Source organism: Pleuronectes platessa, chromosome 14, assembly GCF_947347685.1.
Source record: "Pleuronectes platessa chromosome 14, fPlePla1.1, whole genome shotgun sequence".
NCBI lineage: Eukaryota > Metazoa > Chordata > Actinopteri > Pleuronectiformes > Pleuronectidae > Pleuronectes > Pleuronectes platessa.
The window spans coordinates 10,872,019-10,891,118 of NC_070639.1; the positions used below are offsets into that span (position 1 = coordinate 10,872,019).

The window sequence follows — 19,100 nt, forward strand, 5'->3', positions numbered from 1 at the left end:
AATCACAGCTGACATCGGTCACCAGCGTATCACAGGACCAACATATAGAGACAACTATCTGCTGTAATATTGTTTTGAATATATTATATGTAGACGATTTAAGGCTGTTATAAGATGGCAGAAGCTGAACTCCTTTTCTTCTTTTCCATCTCATTAATCAAATTCAATTCAATAAGCTTTATCGGCAGGACAATTACATTTGTAGCCAAAGCACAAATCATCCCACAACATCTTCATCATGTCTGTCAGAGCGAGTATTTTTACTTTGAATACATTTTGCTCATAACATCCTCTTACTTTTACTTCTCGAATGAGGCACTTTTACTTTGGCAGTATCAAATCTTGCAAGGAAGCTGGATTTCTCACATTGTTGTGTAAGTCAATGAACGTTTAGGGTCTGAGTACTTTGGCACTTCCAAAAATGTTATTATCCGTTCAGTCTATTAAGTTGTGGCTTCATTGGGCTCAGTGTCAATAAACTGAATTGAGAAGTAAATGTGTGTCAACAACTCTCCGTGCTCCTCTCAGGTAAAACGACTTAAGATGTGATGTTTGGTGTAAAGCTACATTTTCTGCCCGGGGGGCCTCACAGCTTTGAAAAGCCACATGCTGACACCTTCCATTTTCACTGGAGTAAACCTTTAATCTCTTCCCTCATCTCTCACTATACGTCCTGCGTCTGTCTTCATCAGGTCCATTTCTCACCTGGATTAATGGAGCAGGCTGCAGCTGCACAGGGAGCTAATATACTGCCGTCACACTGTTGGACTGATGCAGGGAAACTCATTTGAATGCTAATTCCTCTTCCTCTGCAGGTTCACTTTACTTTGTTGCTTTCTCCTTTTTGTCAGTTGCAGGCCTCATATATGTCTACATTGTGTTACCTGGAATATACAGTATATTACGATCAGGGATTTTAAAGCAACAGAATGTGCCTCAAGAGAAACTTACTTTATCAGGCTATCCCCAAAACAAGAACTGCACCTTATTGGAATATTGGCAATATATATATATTATATATATATGTAAAATAAAGTGCAAATGATACCAAACACGGTAGCTGAAATCTGCCTAATGCAAATTGTGGGACTGCAAATTCTTGTTTATATTCAATCACTATTCGCAGATATTATAAGATGTTCTTCTACTACTTCTACAACTATTACTACTACTAATAATAATAATGTGAGAAAACGTACCTCCCACATTTATAGATGATAAAAAACCCAACAAAAAAATTCCAACAAGAATAAAGCATATAAAGAAATAAAATAAATATCTAAATGACCAGTGCAATAACAAATCAATATAGACCCAAGTATAGTTAACTCCTCGCAGAATTACACTAACCATGTGTTTATCATCACCAACCTAGGGCACATAAAGCCACCACGGCCAAGAGTCCCCTTTACTCTGAAGCTGCACCATTTCCACACACTCATAGATATCAGTTCCTGGTTTTCACAGGCCTTGGGAAATATCACAATGTTAAAAATGTTAAAAATTCCTATATCTGCCCCTTGATCCGGACCTGCAACAAAATATAATGTGATCTTCCCTGACTCACACCACATCCTTCCACCAAGTGTTGCTGTAATACATCCAGTATTTTCCAGTCATCTTGTTTACAAACAAACAAGCATACAAAGGAATGGATAGGGTGAAAACATTACCTCATTGCAGAGGTCCATACATTTCCAATTTCTACATAACCGGTCAAATAACAAATCAATATAAGTAAAGGTCAATGTGTATTAAGACTGGCAGAAAGTATTATTTATCATCGCCAACCTACTGCAAATAAGCTGCAGTAGTTTTAAACAGTGAAACTCTGAAAGCCACTGAAAAACCAGACATATAAAAACTAGCCATTCTTTATACTGCTCTATCACATCACATAAAAAATACAACAACGATCAAATACCTTTAAAAGGTCAATACAAATATTCATTTATTTTTTACTTTTTTAACAAATGTGACTTTGACACAACTGCTATGATTTTACATTTGTTGTATAAAAGAAGACAGGGACGTGTCAGCTGCATGACAAGTGGGAAACTTTTTCTTTTCTTCATCATTTTTCCTTTCTTTCTCTCTCTCTCTCACACACACACACACACGCACACAGACACACACATGCTGTTCAGCTCCTAGATATGTAAAACTGAGGCACGTGTAGTCGATAAGTATTTACAACACAGCCCTAAAACAAAACCACACGGTCAGTGACCACAGCAACAATTGTGTAAATATTAATTTACAACACGCCTCCCACATACAGAAGATCTAAAAAATACAGACCCAATATTCAGAGAAATCAACCGTTTCATTGACGCACAGCACAGTTTTATGTTCCAGCCGTTGCAGATAGGTGGCAGCAGTGTCTACACACAGAATACTGACAGCAGAAATACTGACAATAATTACTTATTTATCAAATCTTAACACGTTTAACACTTGCCAGCGTGAGTTAAGAGACCATTAATATTGGATGGGGATTTTATTTCAGGGAAAAAGTCCAATCTTTTGAAACGCCTCCTGAGATCTGTGTTTAAGAACTATTTGTATGTTTAATACATTGTCAGAACCTCAGGGATCAGCGTGTTTCACTTTGCTGTTACACACAGAGGAAATGAAATGTCCTCCTCGATCCAAATCAGGGGGAAATGTTCCGGAATGAAACATCACGAGTGCAGATATAAAATCTAAATGACCTGTCCCGACATGACGTCCCTCTGATCAGTGTACACTGCACACACTTAACTGTACAAAACATAATGACAAGTCACATCTGTTTCTTCACAATCTATTGGCTAGACCGTCGCGTTTTCAGCTCGACTGCGTTTGGCTTTTTTTTTTCTTTGTCCGACATTTACAAAACGTGTCTTCAGCTATTTACAGTCCAGTTTATCTCCACAAATATGGTGCAGACAGACAAGGTAAAAAAAAAAACTTTGATACAGTAAAAAATAAAGAAAAAAGAAATCCTTCAAACAGAACACGATTTCATATAAAATTGAGGATACGGTATATTCACATATAAATACTGTACATAAGTGTGTGATACAGGACAGATAAATATTCATTGCTAAGACAGAAAAAGAGCAGTTTTGGTGAAAAGGGTTCAGTTTTTGTATTAAATATCCTGGTCACTACGTAACGCTAAAAAGAAAAGGGGAGACAGGCTAAGAAGACAAACCCCGGGTGTATAATATACTCAATACGCACACACACACAGACCTTTGCATCCTAAATCACACACTCCTCCTGAAACTCTCCCACGCAGGCACACACTGGCACATGCAAGTAAAGTGGAGGGTCATCTGAAGTGCATAGAGGAATACCTGAACTGTGTTCTGCAAAAGTCAAGATAGAGAAATCCAATCATACTCCCTCCTGTTTTCTGTCTTTTATTGTCTTCTATGTCTCCCGGGACAACGACAAGGACACTGAGATATTCTATGTGAGAAAAATAACACAAACAAAGTACAAAAAAAGGAGGTACAAAATGCTATTTTTTTCAAAAAATTCAGTCAGAACATGGTAGCAAGTCCAGCAATCGGCAGGCAGGGGCTCTGTTAAACGGAGGTTTCTGATTGGAGCAGCAGTATAAACTTGTGGGACTTGGGGTCGATGTACTCCTCAGTGATTCGGATGAAAGGGATGCTCTTGATGGTGATGGCCAAGCTGAAGTCGAGACACTTTAGCAGGAACTCTGCCCCCTCCTTGAGGCCGCTGGTGACGGACGCCTCGCTGATCAAAGTCCACTGATCGGCCATCCAGCGCTCAGGGGCGTACTGCAGAGTCGGACCAGGGGCCAGGTAGGCCTCAAGGAAGGCCTGACACACACAGAGACAGCCAATGAGTCGACAACAGTCAACAAGTCGAGTATTTTCATACTTCGAGAAGAAAGTCTAAATATTACAAGAATAAAGTCATGATTTAAAAAAAAGTCTGAATGTCACGAGAATAAATAAATAAAAATTCAAATTTTGAGGAAATAAGTAGAGAAGAGAACTCATGTTTACCAGAGTTACTCCTTCTGCCTTCAGGGTCCAAGATCTTGATTTTAATAAATAAATGACTTCACTTGTAAAGTGGTTCAGATACAGTTTGCTCATCTGAGTGATCTGAGCTCTTTGCTGAGACAAGTAAACATGCATGATGTGATCTGAACCATAGACTCTATATGATGGTGCGACAGCTCCTAAAAGTGAAGTCATGTTTTCTCTATTTTCCCCTGGTGGCCGCTGCAATGTAGGTCGGAAACCGTGCCTCCTCCATGTTAGTGGATGTGGTATGGATGAAACAAAAATTTCCAATAAAATAAAATGCTGGTTTTAGTCAGTTTAGGAGATTCTAATCACACTGATGTATGCTCAAGTGTTAAATATTCCAGTATGTTTGGTTTTATATTTTGATATCCCATATATTCTGGCATTGTATTGTATCAACAGTCGATGTATCAGCCTTTCAAAAAACACCTCTTAGACCAAGACAATAAGACAATAAAGTAGTAAAATCAAAGCTGACCTTAGGGCTCATGTTATTCACGAGGCAGAAAGCGAGGTGCTTCTGGATGCTCTCCATGCTGTGGCAGTGCTGCCTCCTGGTGGTGCGGAGGTACTTCTGCAGGGCACGGGCCATGGAGGGAAATATGGCCAGAGCCGCCTCTCGTACGTCCATGATGTCCGAGGTGGCTGCCTGCTCATCCTCTTTCTTCATGCGCCGCACATGAGTGAAGGCCTCTTCCACGGCCACCACCAGCCTGACAAAGCAGCTTAGTGTCAGCTCTCAAGGTTACTGTTCTTAATCCATACTGTTCAATAAGCAACGCATGTACACCACATGATATGGGACTCAGAATAATGCTGGCTTTACCCATCATCTGTCAAAGTAATGGCTTCTGTAGCCGTCTATAAATATTCCTTAGAGCTTTATACAGTCCTGATGTGACAGTTGCCCCTGCTGCTCTCATCTAAATCCCTGAATAAATTCTCATCAGTTTGATCATATATATTACACAGTGAACACCGCTGCCCATATTGTAATATCCCATAGCGCACAAATGAATGGCGAATGAAACATTTAGTTTAAAATAATATGAGCACACAGGATACAATTTAATATAGGTAAAGTACAATTAAGATGTTTTTTCTTCTGTTCTATAGACCTGAAAAGTCTTTTTAAAGATTTCTTTGGGCAGATATTACGTCTTTATTGATAGGAGAGCTAGCGTTATAAGAAATGCAATGAGAGGCTGTTGCAGGCAGATTCAAGCCTTCAAATTTGCAGTATACATACAAGGCTACATCCATATGTCCTCCTTTCAAAATCATGTTTTTAAATCAAAACGATCTCTGTGAGGACTAACATTTTGGTGCTGAACCAGTTTGTATCCCTGTCCGTACCAACACACCTGAAAATGCATATCCCATGACCACACATGTACCCTGTGCATGCGTGTGCCGGTGTAAACAGGATTTGCTGGAATAATAGCTCGAAAATAGTTGCACACCAGCTGGTAGCAAAGACGACAGGGTCAGACGAGGCTTGTAATAGATTATCAGTGTTGTGCTCTACGCTGGTAGCCGAGGCTGATCCGCATCAGAGTTGATGCGTCATCAAATGACAACGGGGGAATCTGGATGTAGCCAAAGGTCTCTCACTATGTAGAGTTCTCCTTGTGCTGCTTTAGCTTCTAAGTCAATCAGACTTGTGTCATGCTGAGTTACAGAAATGCTAGAGCGCCCGTCACATTTAGTTTGTCCTGAGCTGCATGTCTGAAAGAGTCTCTGGATCTGCACATCACCCTGAGGCATGATGTCATTTCTTTCCTCACCTGGCTTTGCGTTTGCGGACTCTTCTCTCATAGTCGGCCTCCTCGTAGTACAGCTCATTGTGGGCGCTGTCTTTGCGTTTGGCGGCAGCTGTAACCATGGCCCGTGACTGATTCCCATTAGCAGCCTGAGCCCCGGCTGGGTTTCCTGGGGCTGCACCAAAAGGAGAAGATGGAGGCAAATTGGTTAAATTCGTCCCGGGTTGGGAGGAAGTGGTCCCTGACCCAGCCAGGCTGTGATGAATGGGCTGTATCTCCGTTTGAATCGGTGAAAAGAAAGGGTCGCATTGGAGGAGAACTGAGGTCGTACTTCCTGGACTTTTGAGTAAGATCGAAGGGTGTCTGTGTTAATCTTCACAATTCTGAGCCAAGCTGCCAGATCAAGCGTCTCAGCCTCAGTGAACATTAGTTATAGCACAGAGGAAAAGAGGCAATTTCAACTGGAAGGCTCCGCGTTTCTCCGCAGACAGTATCAAGCAGGAGGCTTTTCATTTGGGCGTGTTGGGGGTGGGGTGGATGAGATATTCATCACTTTACACTACAAAGGCCGTAGTTCTTGTCTGATCTGTGAATGTACTGATTTGTGTGACAAACCCATAAAGCTAATGGAGCTTGTACAGCAGTTTATTACAGTTCCTGGGGTTTCGTTGTGGGGGGAGTAGGATCTGGTCCATATTCATGAAGATCAGCAGCATTCGGAGGAGGAGGCTATAGAGAGTAAACGCTGCAGGTCAGTTAAGGATATAAATCATTAATAATATAATTTGCATATGTGTGCGTGTGCAGGTGAGAGGAGACGTGGAGTCTCGTAGTGAAACATGGATGAAAACTGTCCTCGTATAAACTGTGGAAAGAATGACATCAGATAAAAATCAAATCAAATACTTTCCACTGAAAACAAGCGTGAACTGAAGATTCTTCAACTTCCTGGCCTACTTATCCGTGCAATTAGTAGAACATCCGTGAATGAAAGAGAGAGAGAGGGGTGGGTGGGGCCAAAGTGAGTGAAAAATGAAATACAGACGGAAGGGGAAATAAGAAAACCAGGAGCGAGTGGGGCTGAAGGAGAGATGTGGGAGTATGTGAGAAATGAGCGTTACTCTGATGAATTATTTAAGGCTCGAAATTCCACAACCCTCCAGAGGCTTCTCCGCTGCTCTTTGATCGGGAGGGGGGTGGGGTAGGTGGTGCTGTGAGGACACCATATCCCATACTGCACCCCTGCTCGAAATCCACAGTGCTGTGCAAGGTGGGGGATTGATGGGTGGTGAGTGGAGAGAGCCTTTTAACTGCGGGAAAGGATGCAATATGTGGCGTTGCAGGATGCATGTCTGTGGGTGCAGGGAGGCAAAGCCACGGTAGGAGTATGTGAGTGCTTTCTGTAGATGCAGTGTATACATTGTGTCAGGGACGGAGGCTTGAGAGCGTCGTAAATATGGAGCCAACCGAACCATGAAATTAGCAGCTTCCTGTGATAAAGTGCTGTGTGGAGCCATTGAGGACATGTATCTGTACTTACTGTCCAAAAGGTACGTTCTCAGTTTGTTTTTAAAAGCTGCTCGCGGAAGAGATGGAGATGAAAAAGAAAAGGAGGAGCATAGTAGAAAAGACATAGTAAGCAAGAAGCTGGCTTCACAAAGACAGACTCTGACAATAGCTGGGAAAAAAACTACTGTACGAATAATATTAGCAAATTCAAATATTTAGATTTCTAAAATCAAGTTAGCTGCACAAAGCTGTTGAGTTCTTATGATGGAGTTTTAGGGCCACATTGAAGAAAATAAATCACACATTTGAGGAATAATGTCACTATATTAGGAGAATAATGTAATTTATTAAGTAAAAAATAATAAGTTTGAAATTTTATGACAGTTTTTTTATATTAAGAGAATAAAATAATTCTCTTTAGGAAATAAGCACAAGCAGAACTTGTGTTTGCTGGAGTTCCACTCCTTCTGGATCCGAAATCACCAATCAACCAATCTCACTGTTTCTTGAGAAACTACAAAACGTGTATGTAACCAATGATAATCTCCGTCACCGCTACCAAACATTTCCGCCTCCACAAAAGAGGCAAGCCTGTTTGTCTCTTTCCTCAGAAAAGACCGTTTCTCAGTCCGTATGATGATGTGCTGCTGATGCGCTGATTCTTGAAAGCTCTGATTGTTCTTGATTATCATAAATGGGACTAATTTGCTGTGAGTTCTGAGTAATAAGGCAAAGAGCAGCTGCTTCAAACCACTCAGCTCCTTTCACTTCAATAAAAATAGTCAAATAAAAAATTTCAGTGAGTGTAACAAAAACATGCAGCATAAATGTTTTAATGTAGTAGGAGTCAGTTCCTCTGTTTCCTCATCAGTCAGGTTCACAGTCACTGCAACACATCACTGTGCTCACTAAAAACTTTTCTCCTCTCTCATGGCTCTCTTGACTACACACGATACGACTACACACCAGTTTTACTTTTTTTCATTCATTGCCACTAGTCAGCAGGCGTTGCCGATTGTTGCCATGGAAACACTGCTTAGCAGGTGACACTGACTGTTACCATGGAAACACAGCCCTTAGATCTGAGTTAGGCCGAGGACGAACTGTCATTCGTTTTGTGAAACTAATCCGCAAGAGACTAATCCTTAGGCTGAAGTATCATTATTTAATCTAATGATACTCATAATTATCATTATACTATATAATGATACTTATGTATATATATATTTATTTATATACACATATATACTGTATGTGATGGAATTATTAGGACAGATGAGGCGACTAACCATCCACGTTGTAGACCTTTAACCCGGCCAGGTGTTTGGCGGCCCGGTGCTTCGAGGCAGACAGAAGCGCTGGGTTATGGAGAGGAAAATCTCTGTAGTAATACTCCAGAATGGACAGAGCGGCCTTTTGAACACTGTGGAAGACGAGAGAGAGACAAGTGAAAACTCAGAGTCTGTTCGCATATGATTTACATTATGGTAAAGTTATATATGAAACTGAATAATGACATTCAACCCACTAAAAAGTAAGTTTTTATCAAGAGTCTACGGAGGATTTTTCATGATTTGCGTCATCAACCTCTCTCGTCCTTACTGCTGCCGCAAATTGAAATTTTGAACTCTTTTTTTTTTTTTTTTTACATGTAGACCCGTGTTGTTCCAATCCGACTGCAATGCATTGTGGGATAGGTTGGACTGAGAAGGAGCCACTCGTTGGAGTCTTAAAGATGAAGGATGCATTTATCGGCTGTGGTTGAAGTAGCCTTAGAAATTCGACAGCCTATTTCAGCGTAATTGATCATCAAATGCAGCCTCAGAAGGATGTGGCCCCTGAATTGAAACACCACTACTGTCTTTGAGATTCCACCCGTTCTCCTTCAGTTTTAGTGGGAGATTTGGGTGTGTTATGTTAGAGGCGGCGACAGGGGTCTGGAAAGCCATGTCATGTGATGTCCATGATGTATGTGAGTGCAGCGCCCCTCGAAATGATTGGAAGCTCTTAATATAATGTTTATTTTTTATCTTTTCCTGGGGCCTGGTCCTGTAAACAGGTCTCTACTCCCTTTTTATCATCCTGCAAATTCCAACTGCGCCCAGAAAATGAATGTAAATTGTGTTTTTAGCCGCATCACGCGACCCTTAATCTAATTACCCCTTGTTGTGTCATAGTCAGACAGACACTTGTCTGAAGCACAAATAAAGTAGGACAGCTATAGGACGAGTGCCTGTGTCCGTCAATTTCTCTTCCCTCCCCCCGGACTCACATAATAACCCACCTTGAGCGAACTAGACAAGGAGACTGATGTGTAACTCAATTACTGCCTGTGCCAGCCGTCCCTGTGGCCTCCAATTACATATCTACGTCAACATGGTGGAGACTGATGATTGTGACCAAGTGTGTCTGTATCTTAATGTGAATTCTACAGAAAGGTCATATTCCTTTAGAAAATGGTTTCATTCGAAACACTGCACACTTATAAACGAGGTAATAACAGAGAACGTGCTCGCAAACCTGAGCTGTCCTATGTTGTAGTGACGTGACTCTCCGTCCGTGGAGCGGATGACGCACACGCTGTAGCAGGGCTGCAGCTGGCGGAGCTCCAGCAGCACCACGGCCAGGTAGTGGACGAAGAGCTGGGAGTCCACCAGGGACACGGCAAACTGGACGATGCCGTGGTAGTCCTCGTCCTGCTCAGACCACAGCACATGATGAAAAGATCAGGCGTGTGTGAGTGGGTGATGGGCAGCAAACGACATACAGCAGATTTGTGCAATATGTCAAAAAATAGGAATCAAACAAAACAAATTTATAATGGATAAAACAAATAAAAGATAGCATTGCAGGAATAAAGAAAGAAACACAACGTGAGAACCATTTACCTATATATAGCTAAACACCGATAGAGAATAATAAAAAAGTATGATTTTGCTATCGTTACAGTATATATTTATGTACAAGCCAAAACTCAAATCTTTTCCCTTAAACTTGAATGAGTAATTATGATTTCTTTGGCAAAATAAATATATAATGAAGTTGTCCCAGAAAGAGATTATTATTCTCAGATAATCACTTTGATACATCAGTATAACCATAGTTAAAAATTAATATGTTAAATTCTTGTGATTTCTATCATTTCAAACCTGGAGTGGCAGCGATATGAAATATATACTTTGGTAAAAGCTGACAGTGAGTACATGCTAACATCTCACTCTCTAACCCACCTGTGCCTCGAGGATCCGGACCCCGTAGAAGAGCCAGTAAGACATGGTGAGCAGAAGTGTGAGTGTGGTGAGGAAGGCACGGTACACGCACACTCGCGGCAGGCTGGCACGGCCCTGGCGGAGAAACAAGGCCCATATGGCCACCATGAGGATGAGGAGCTTGAAGGAGATGGAGAGGAAGAGGCCCTCGCAGGCCGCACCGCAGGCCTCCAATCTATCAGGCCACATTACGGCTGGAAGGAGCAGGAAGAGCAGGGGTGTGGTCACCACCAGCAGCCCCACACACAGGCCCACAGCGAGGGGAAGGTAGCGGCGGAAGCCCTGGGTCCGGTCTTGTATCCCCTTCCCAAGGCCGACCACCTCCTCCTGGGACACGCTCAGCTCGGAGGTGCCTGTCACGGCGGTGGTGGTTTCTCCCCAGTTATCATCCTGAAATGGGAAATAGAGGGAAAGATGAAGGAAATGTGTCATTTTGTGTTTGTCATGGTTGGTGCTTATTCCCAAAACCTGTGCTGATGAAACTCCTTCAGAACTTCAGTAGCACTCAATTGATAACATAACTTCCCCAAGGCCCAACAGTCGCCTTTAATTCAATCAAGCTGCACCAAATTGCACCAACTCACAGATATCAGTTGCCCAAATGTGCCTGGTTTCTTTTGTCATTCACCGAAAGTACTTCCCGGATCTGCACCAAAATTGAATTGCTTCCTCCCTGACCCATATTGAATCCTTTCACCAAGTTTCGCGGAAATCTGGGCTGTTGTATTTGTATAATCTCGCTTATAAACAAACAAATCAACAATCAAACCGAACACAGGGGTGAAAACATAACCTCCTTGGAAGACGTCGAAGACCCATCAGTCTTGTTAAATTAAAATCAGGCTGCACCAAATTTTGCAGATATCAGTATGCATGTATTATTCCTGTGAAAATTGTAAAGAAAAAAATCAAAAAAACGCTATATTAAAAAAAGTGATATTATATCGTCCCCTTTGTCCAAAGCTGCACCACGATTTACTGGGTTCTTTCCTGGCCTTTGTCCCATCCTTCTAGTTGTGTGGAAATCTATTCTGTAGTTTTTTTACATAATTGTGATGACAAACAAACCAACAGACAGACGGGGGCAATAAAAACACAACCTCTCCGGTGGAGGTAACCCGGGAAATTCTCAAGGAAACGGAAAATCAACTCATAAATGGAGCCTGACAGACAATAATGCTTCAGTTTTCCTATTTTCTTCCTTCTTTGCATGAGAACAAAAGTGCACACAGGACATTCATCGTGCTATTTAGAGACGTTTGGTTTTCTTGGAGGTTCGCCTCATTATACGAGGCCTTCAAAGTCCCATTGAAGTAATATAGCTTGACAGGAAGGGATGTGCAGTAATGCTCACTTTGGCAGGAAGCTGCACACGCTGACATAGGTAAAAATACACACATACACTCACACTCGCACGCACACACACGCACACACACACATGCACACGCACACACACACACACGCGCATAGTGAATCACATCAACAAAAGCAGCTGAAGCTTTCCAGGCCCATCATTGCAAATTAGAGTCATATTTTTGTTCTGGGTCATTTCCAGCATAAATCTTTTCTAACACAGACACACAGACTAAATTAATGACATGTCTGTTCTCAGGAGACGTTTAGTTTGTGTGCCTGTCATTAATTCATATAATTAGCCGTCCATTGTTACTGTATTGTGCACATCTACAACCGCGACCACTGACAGGAGGAGCAGCTGCAGAGAGAGGCATGAAGGATGGAAAAATGACAGGCTGAACAAACGGGCCTCTATGGCATCACGCACACGTGCACACACATGCACCCTCACACGTCAGGAAAGTCTGTGGAGCCTCAAATGAACCTGCAGGGAACAGTAACACAACTTCTCTCCTCTAAATGTAAAGTGTGCTATTTCAGGCAATTTTACCATTTGCATATTTCCAATCAGCAACATAACAATGAATTCTGCCCTCCACAGCCAATTAACTGAGCGGTGCTACAGGAGCAGATGCTAACAGGAGCCGGATGATGAACGAGCACGAGAGGAGGAGAAAGTGAGGGAGGGGGACAGTGGTGGTGAGGGGGCAAGTGGGGGGTATGTGGCTGCCAGAGTAATGCATGAAGCCAGAGGTCGGCCATGTACGTGTAGCGTCAGTTTCATTTAGTCTAATTTTTATTCAGCTCACACGTCTCCTCTTCGACTCCTTTTCTTTCCCAAGCCAACTCTCTTTAACTCGGTCCCAACCTTTACAGCAGGATCTGGGAACTATCTCATGATCCGTGCTGATCCACACTTCAATAGGAGGCGGAATAGAATTTTAGAAAGCAACTATCCAGATTTCTTTCATCCATTATAGACATATCTCTTATCCTTTTGAGGGGCCATAGGGGAAACTGGAGGCAAATGAGCAGGTAAACTTTGATACAAGGCCTCTTCTCCTTTTGTTCTGAGATCAGATTAATCAAAAACCAGATAAACCTGCTAATTCATAACATTTATGTATGTCACAGCAAGAATGATAGACATCATGCTCAGTGGGAAGGGGCCAATAAGGCACAGAGCTCAGAATCACAAAGTAAATTATAATAAAAATCCATCCATCCATTCGTTATCTATACAGCTCATCCTCTGTTAGGGTCGTGAAGATGGTGGACACATGCAAATACAGAAATAACTTCACAAAGCATTGAAATACACTCAGGTTCAACACTTTTTGGGTCCCCCTGGGAAACATTTCTGTATTTGCATGTGTTGTGACTTTTTGCAGCGCATGTGATGTCCAATTGATGAAGTTGTTTTCTATGTGTTTTTTCTTTTTTGAATTGAGCTCGATCTGCCCGCCATAGCAATATGCATGTTTTTGTAGAAAACCCCACGCAGACCAGGGGAGAACCACCACACTAAAACTTTATAAACGTATAAAGAGAACCTCCTCATTGTCCTCCTCTTTCAGTCTGCCATCATAACAAACATCGAACATCTGGCGAGGAGTGACACAGACTGTCTGGTTTCTCTGCTGAGTCTGTGGCGATTAAACCCGTCGTGTGTTCCCTCCTCTGTGATCATCAAGTGTTTTAAAGGATCAATTGGATGTTTTGAGCCCTAGTTGCAGAGTAGATTGTCTCACCCTGTATCTGTCTGTTCAACATGAGGATACAAACAACTCTAGTCAGTTTTGTTGCCAGACAACCAGCAGCGGCTCCGAGAGTCTGCAGCCGAGAGAAACTCCCACACAAAACCACACATAAAAACACAAATAGACATTTTACACTTTGGTTTTTGAAGAAAAGAGACACAATGTGTTAAACAGTGAGTCTTAGAGGCACCAAGCAGTTTCAACCTGTCATGCAAGACAACAAGCTGATGGCCCCAACTATTTGTCACACAGACATGACTTTGGCATCTTCTCATTTAAATCTCACCAGTGACTCGAAGAGGAATTTCCCAGAATGCTGAGCTGTTTGTTTAACACAGACAACTCAATTAAGTTGCACTCCGACAGAATTTCACAAAACATAAACGCTGATCTGATCAAACAGCTCATAATTGAAACTGAACAATGATGCACTTGTTGGCTTTCTTCAGGTACTCCGACTTCCTCCCACAGTCCAACAACATGCAGATTGGGGTTAGAACTCTACGCTCTAAATGTGAATGAGTTCCTTTGTCTCTCTATCTCTGCCCTGCGATTCGCTGGAGACCTGTCCAGGGTGAACCTGCCTCCCCCTCAATATCAGCTGGGATTGGGTCCAACCCCTGTGACCCTCAAATGATAAGCGGCATAGATAAGGGATGGATGGATGGATAGTAAAGTAGCAGATCTTTAATAAACAACAGCAAACCTGTAGTTTGGTGGTCCAGTTTGACTTCTAAATCTGAGACTTCAATTAATGCAAACAATAATTCCATCGGTTCACTTTAACACATGCAACCGAATCCTTCATACTCTACATCAGCCTCCATTTGGATGCTCAATCAGAGCATTTCAGCCTCCCACACTATCTCTCTGCCACAGGGTTTATACAAACAAGGTTTCACAGCCAGTCATCACTGACTGAGCTAATACTCTGTTAAAAACAAGCCATTAAATCTCAGTTGATTAAACCCCAGGATTAACGCTACACTAATCAGACCTGATCTCCACAGTAAAGTGAGGAGAAAGTGCAAAGAACCGAGGGAGAACGAAACAGGGAAGCGTTACAGGGAAGCGAGGGGGAGAGGGAGCGACATAATTGCTGCCTGCTTGCTTGGCAGCTCGCTCTTTTCATCTGGCAGAGGGTGAATGTGGATTATGCTGGGGCCTGTTCCACCGTCACAAGGCACAACAATGCAACAACATACTGATTAGCACCGCTTCCACCGACCCACACATCTGCAGAGCTCACAGTCAGCCAGATGCACAACACCATGGCTATAAGCCCCGACGGCCTGGGTGGAGGTTAGGATGACATTTAACATGTTGGTTTGCACTGGTGTTAGCGAGTGTATTAGTGTCATAGAGTGTGTGTGTGTTTGTTTGAGCTAAAAGAATGTGTTACAAAACCGCTCAAAAGGTTTTCTTTAATTTCCTCCTTTTCTTTTGTTGTGGTCATTATTTCCTCAGGCAAGAAGGCTGTTTGTTTCGCAGCAGGGCCGCGCAAAAATGAAAAAAGCAAAGCAGATTTCCATGCAACTCGATTAAAGAATGGGACATATGCCAAGAACGATCCCAATAGATTTTTGCCACGGATCTGGATTGGGCGTTCTCACAGATATCAGGGAATAACTTCTGCCACGAGGGGTCTCTCAATCAAAACAGGTACAAAAGGCCTCGTTTGATGATGTAGTGAGGCAGCAAGGGATCATGGGGGTTGTTGTCTCCTCCAGCGGCGCCAATGAAAATCGACCTGATGTGCGACGCAAATAATGTTCACAGTGAGGTAATGTATTGACCCTCACAAAGAGTAGAACGAAAAGAACCCGACTAGCTAACTGGTTAGATGTGTGTTTTTCCTTCCTCATACATCATTTGTCCAGGAAGTTATGGCAGAGATGGGCAAAGAAGATATGACGCAATTTAAAAGTGATCAAAATGAAACTCTGCATTTGAACATTGTTGGAAACATTTTGGATAATGTAAAATGTCCATAAAATATAACGTAGGTCTAATGGATTTTAGAAATTTTAATGAAGAATTGTGACATAATATGTCTTCAAGAGGACTGTTGGGAATGTCCGAGTGCCGTTGTTTGTATATCCGATTACAGGCTGCTGGTGTGGTAGCAGAAGGAAGGAGCTGAAGAAAAGGCCAAAGGGAGACTTTGGGCTGTGTGGTTTTTCAGCTTGTGCTTTGGTGCTGCTGAAGCAAACACTGTGTGGACATGGAAGCTGCTGCCTCGTCTGGCACAAAGTCACAGCGTCACAAAGCAGCATGCACAGTCTCACTAACAGATCTGGCACCTGCTTCGTGACACACACACGAGCAGAAGCTGTGGCCCAAGAGGGTATCCTTATGTCATAGGCATGACTGTAAACATGGAGGATTATTCATATCAGCTTTCCTCAAAGTGGCGCTTGGCTGGATGCTACAGCTAATCTCACTCAGGGAGACAGTCTCTCTGCAATGGAGCCTGTGAGTATTTCCGCAGCTCTCCCATCCAACCCTCACACTTGGCTGCATGGAGGAGACTTCGGTGATAGTGCTGCTGATGATTTGGAAAACATTCTTCTGCAGGGCAACATACCTGCAGATCAACTTACACCGCCAACAATGGACGCGAGCAGCAAGCTGACAGTCACATGACAGCGTGGAATGTGGCGGCCCAGACAGCGGGGGATGCCGAGCAAGAGAACGGCAAATTAGGTCAGACCCCCCCGAAGGTGTCGCTGAAGACATGTCCAGAGTCTAATCATATTATTAGTTTGGGGAAGCGCACCTTTTGCAGGTAGCTCGTACTCAGTTACTCCACATGCACACACTTCTTCTCTCTTTCCCTTGCAGACAAAATAACACTACACACACAAAGATAAACGGCTCTCTTTTTTACTATAGATTTGAAGTAGGTCAGAGAGGCCCGGTGAACGCAGCCTCAGGCAGAGTCCTCTCAAAAGAATAATATCTATCACTCATATTTTCTTCCTCTAGGTTTCTCTTTTTGCCTCCTCCTTTAACTTCCATTGCAACTTACCCGATCCCCTGCACTGAAAAGAGGGAGCTGACATTTTGACCAAACAGCACGTTGCTTTTCTCGGTAAGACGTCACACGAGAAGTTTTAACATCTGTATGTTGAATGTGAAGCTGCGTCCAGAGGACAGTTAGCTTAAAGCATAGGAGTGAGGACAGTGCTATAGTTTTTCTCGTCTACCTCTTGTCAACGCACGAGAGGTAAACAATATCCGACTCCATCTTTAATCCCTGCTGAGTTGACTTAAGTTAAATATCCACTCTATCTTTGAGCTGCATTATCGCCGGGTTTCATTTCCCTGCGTCTACTTTGCTTGCAGAGCTCAGCAGAGTCAGCTTTATGGGATGACTGCTACAAATTTGCTTTGCTTCAAAGCTATCAGGCTTGACATTTATACGCAGTATCAAACACACACACACACACACACGCGCACCCACGCATGCACTATAACACCGCGTCGTCAGTATAAATCCAGGCGTACAAGAGGGATACTAATCCTCTGACCTATATGATCCCTTGTCACCGTTGTTAATATGTGTCAGGCCGTGTGGCAGTGGGTAGCCAGCTGTGTGAGGACGAGTTCATAAGGTCACGGCGCTGACTTCATAGCTGGATTACGGGGCCTTCTGATTTACTCTAAAGGAATGTGATTACTGCAGAGACTTAGTATGCCACACACAGCCTCACTGTCACAGCCTCACTTGCACCAACTGCCGCATCAATACCTGGGCGTCGTCTCCGTGATCTGCATCAGGCGTGGGTTCTCCAGGCAGCGGCTCTCCGTTGTGAACAGGAGACTCCTGGGACGGTGTGTCGGGGGGGTTGATGACGACGGATCTCTCCGAGCGGCTGCTGTCTTTACTGCTGCTGGCCTTGTGACGCTCACGGCTTCGGTCCCTGCAAAACAAGCACATAGACTCACACTGAACACAAGGTTTGGTACAACAATATAGGCCTATAAACCCATAAACATAAGATCAGAAATGATGAACGTCATGTTTTCGCCTGCACTCAAAAATATACACCAAAAACGATTCTACTATTTTGTGGAATGGTGGAACACAAGAAACGACCGATTAAATTCTGGAGCAAATCTGGATTCTTTACGTAACAGCGCATTTTTCAACATTTCTCTATTTCTCTGAGAATGATTAAGGGATCTAAAAAAAAAAATATCAATCTATGAGCAATTTGGTGCAGATCCAAATAAAAATCCTGACCTCGTAAATTCAAATATGTCTTTGCAAGGGGACTTGGGGGTATGCGCTCTACTGAGTATCTTTACGGTCTATAAATAATAACCATTTCTGGATCACTTGTTTTGTCCGTCAAATGTTGGAAAATCTTCCTTCTACTAAAGCTTAAGATGAAATGGAGTTCAAATATGTGTTTTGTCTAAGAATCCACCCTCTGCTCAGAACTGAACAGATTATTGGAAAAATCAAGGCATCTATAGATGTCCTCTTGGACTTTTAACTTGTAATGAATAGTTTTTTCCCACAGTTGCATGACCAAAACACATAAAAACAAAAACAAATCGTGGGCGGATTGCAAATGTAGATTATTAGTTTCAGTCCTACTAGAAAAGCTGGAGATAAGGGAGAGCAAAGGCTATTTCAGCATAGAGTCACAGGAGCGAGGGATGAACAGCACTGGAATCAAATGATTCTCTTATTTGCAAAGTAGATCACTGAAATAGGTTAGAGCCACTCATCTGTGACGACCCTAATCCATGAGCTCTGTCTGTCTCAATCTCTCCCTGTCTCCCGCTCGCTCTCTCTCTTTAGTCTCCCATCTCATTTGTGTGGCCTGAGCCAACACGTGGCTCGCACCAAAATGAAGGCAAACACAAAAAAATACTGCACCACAGGCATTCCAGTGAAAATACTGAGAGGTTCAGCAACAAAAAAAGGGGAGGGATAGACAGGTAGAGCGGGGGGGGGGGGGGGGGGGGGGGGGGGGGGGGGGCAGACAGTCGGATGGTGAAAGGCAGACAGACAGAACACATACCCATGTCGGTTTGATCTCCCGGAGCGGCTGGAGTAGGAGTAGCCCGAGTGGGTCGACTCGGTGTCCATTCCAGCGCCGTCTCAGAGGCGGTGGGTGATTGGCCGGCGGGGGGGGGGGGAGGTGAGGAGAGACTCGCCGTGTGGCAGCAGAACGGGTGAGTTGGCAGCAACGCTCAGGAGGAGGAACGGGTTGCTATAGAGACGAGCCTCTGGAATCCGCGACGACAGACAGCTACCCCAGAGAGGCGCTTTAGGAGCAACATTGACCTGAGAGATAGGGAGATAGAGGGTATGAGAGAGAGAGAGAGAGAGAGAGGTGTGCTTCAAAGCCTGCTCCTGCACGTCTAACA

At 43.2% G+C, this 19,100-nt stretch overlaps 1 protein-coding gene across 1 annotated transcript; it reads right to left on the reverse strand.

Annotated features, from left to right (window-relative positions):
- Positions 1–1,961: 1,961 nt before the first annotated feature.
- On the reverse strand, positions 1,962–18,850 carry LOC128455577 (vang-like protein 1). Its single transcript, XM_053439248.1, has 8 exons — positions 18,752–18,850; positions 17,467–17,638; positions 10,558–10,986; positions 9,848–10,023; positions 8,617–8,750; positions 5,843–5,993; positions 4,534–4,768; positions 1,962–3,839 (listed from the first exon to the last, which is right to left on the reverse strand). The coding sequence occupies exons 1-8, from the start codon at positions 18,817–18,819 to the stop codon at positions 3,579–3,581; spliced, it is 1,626 nt and encodes a 541-aa protein (XP_053295223.1). The 5' UTR covers positions 18,820–18,850; the 3' UTR covers positions 1,962–3,578.
- Between the last annotated feature and the right edge of the window lie 250 nt (positions 18,851–19,100).

Coding starts and splice junctions, on each gene's coding strand:
- LOC128455577 (XM_053439248.1), bottom strand. CDS start 18,819: ATGGACACCGAGTCGACCCACTCGGGCTACTCCTACTCCAGCCGCTCC. Junction 17,639..18,751: donor GGGAGATCAAACCGACATGG/GTATGTGTTCTG, acceptor CTTGTTTTGCAG/GGACCGAAGCCGTGAGCGTC. Junction 10,987..17,466: donor ATCACGGAGACGACGCCCAG/GTATTGATGCGG, acceptor TTCCCATTTCAG/GATGATAACTGGGGAGAAAC.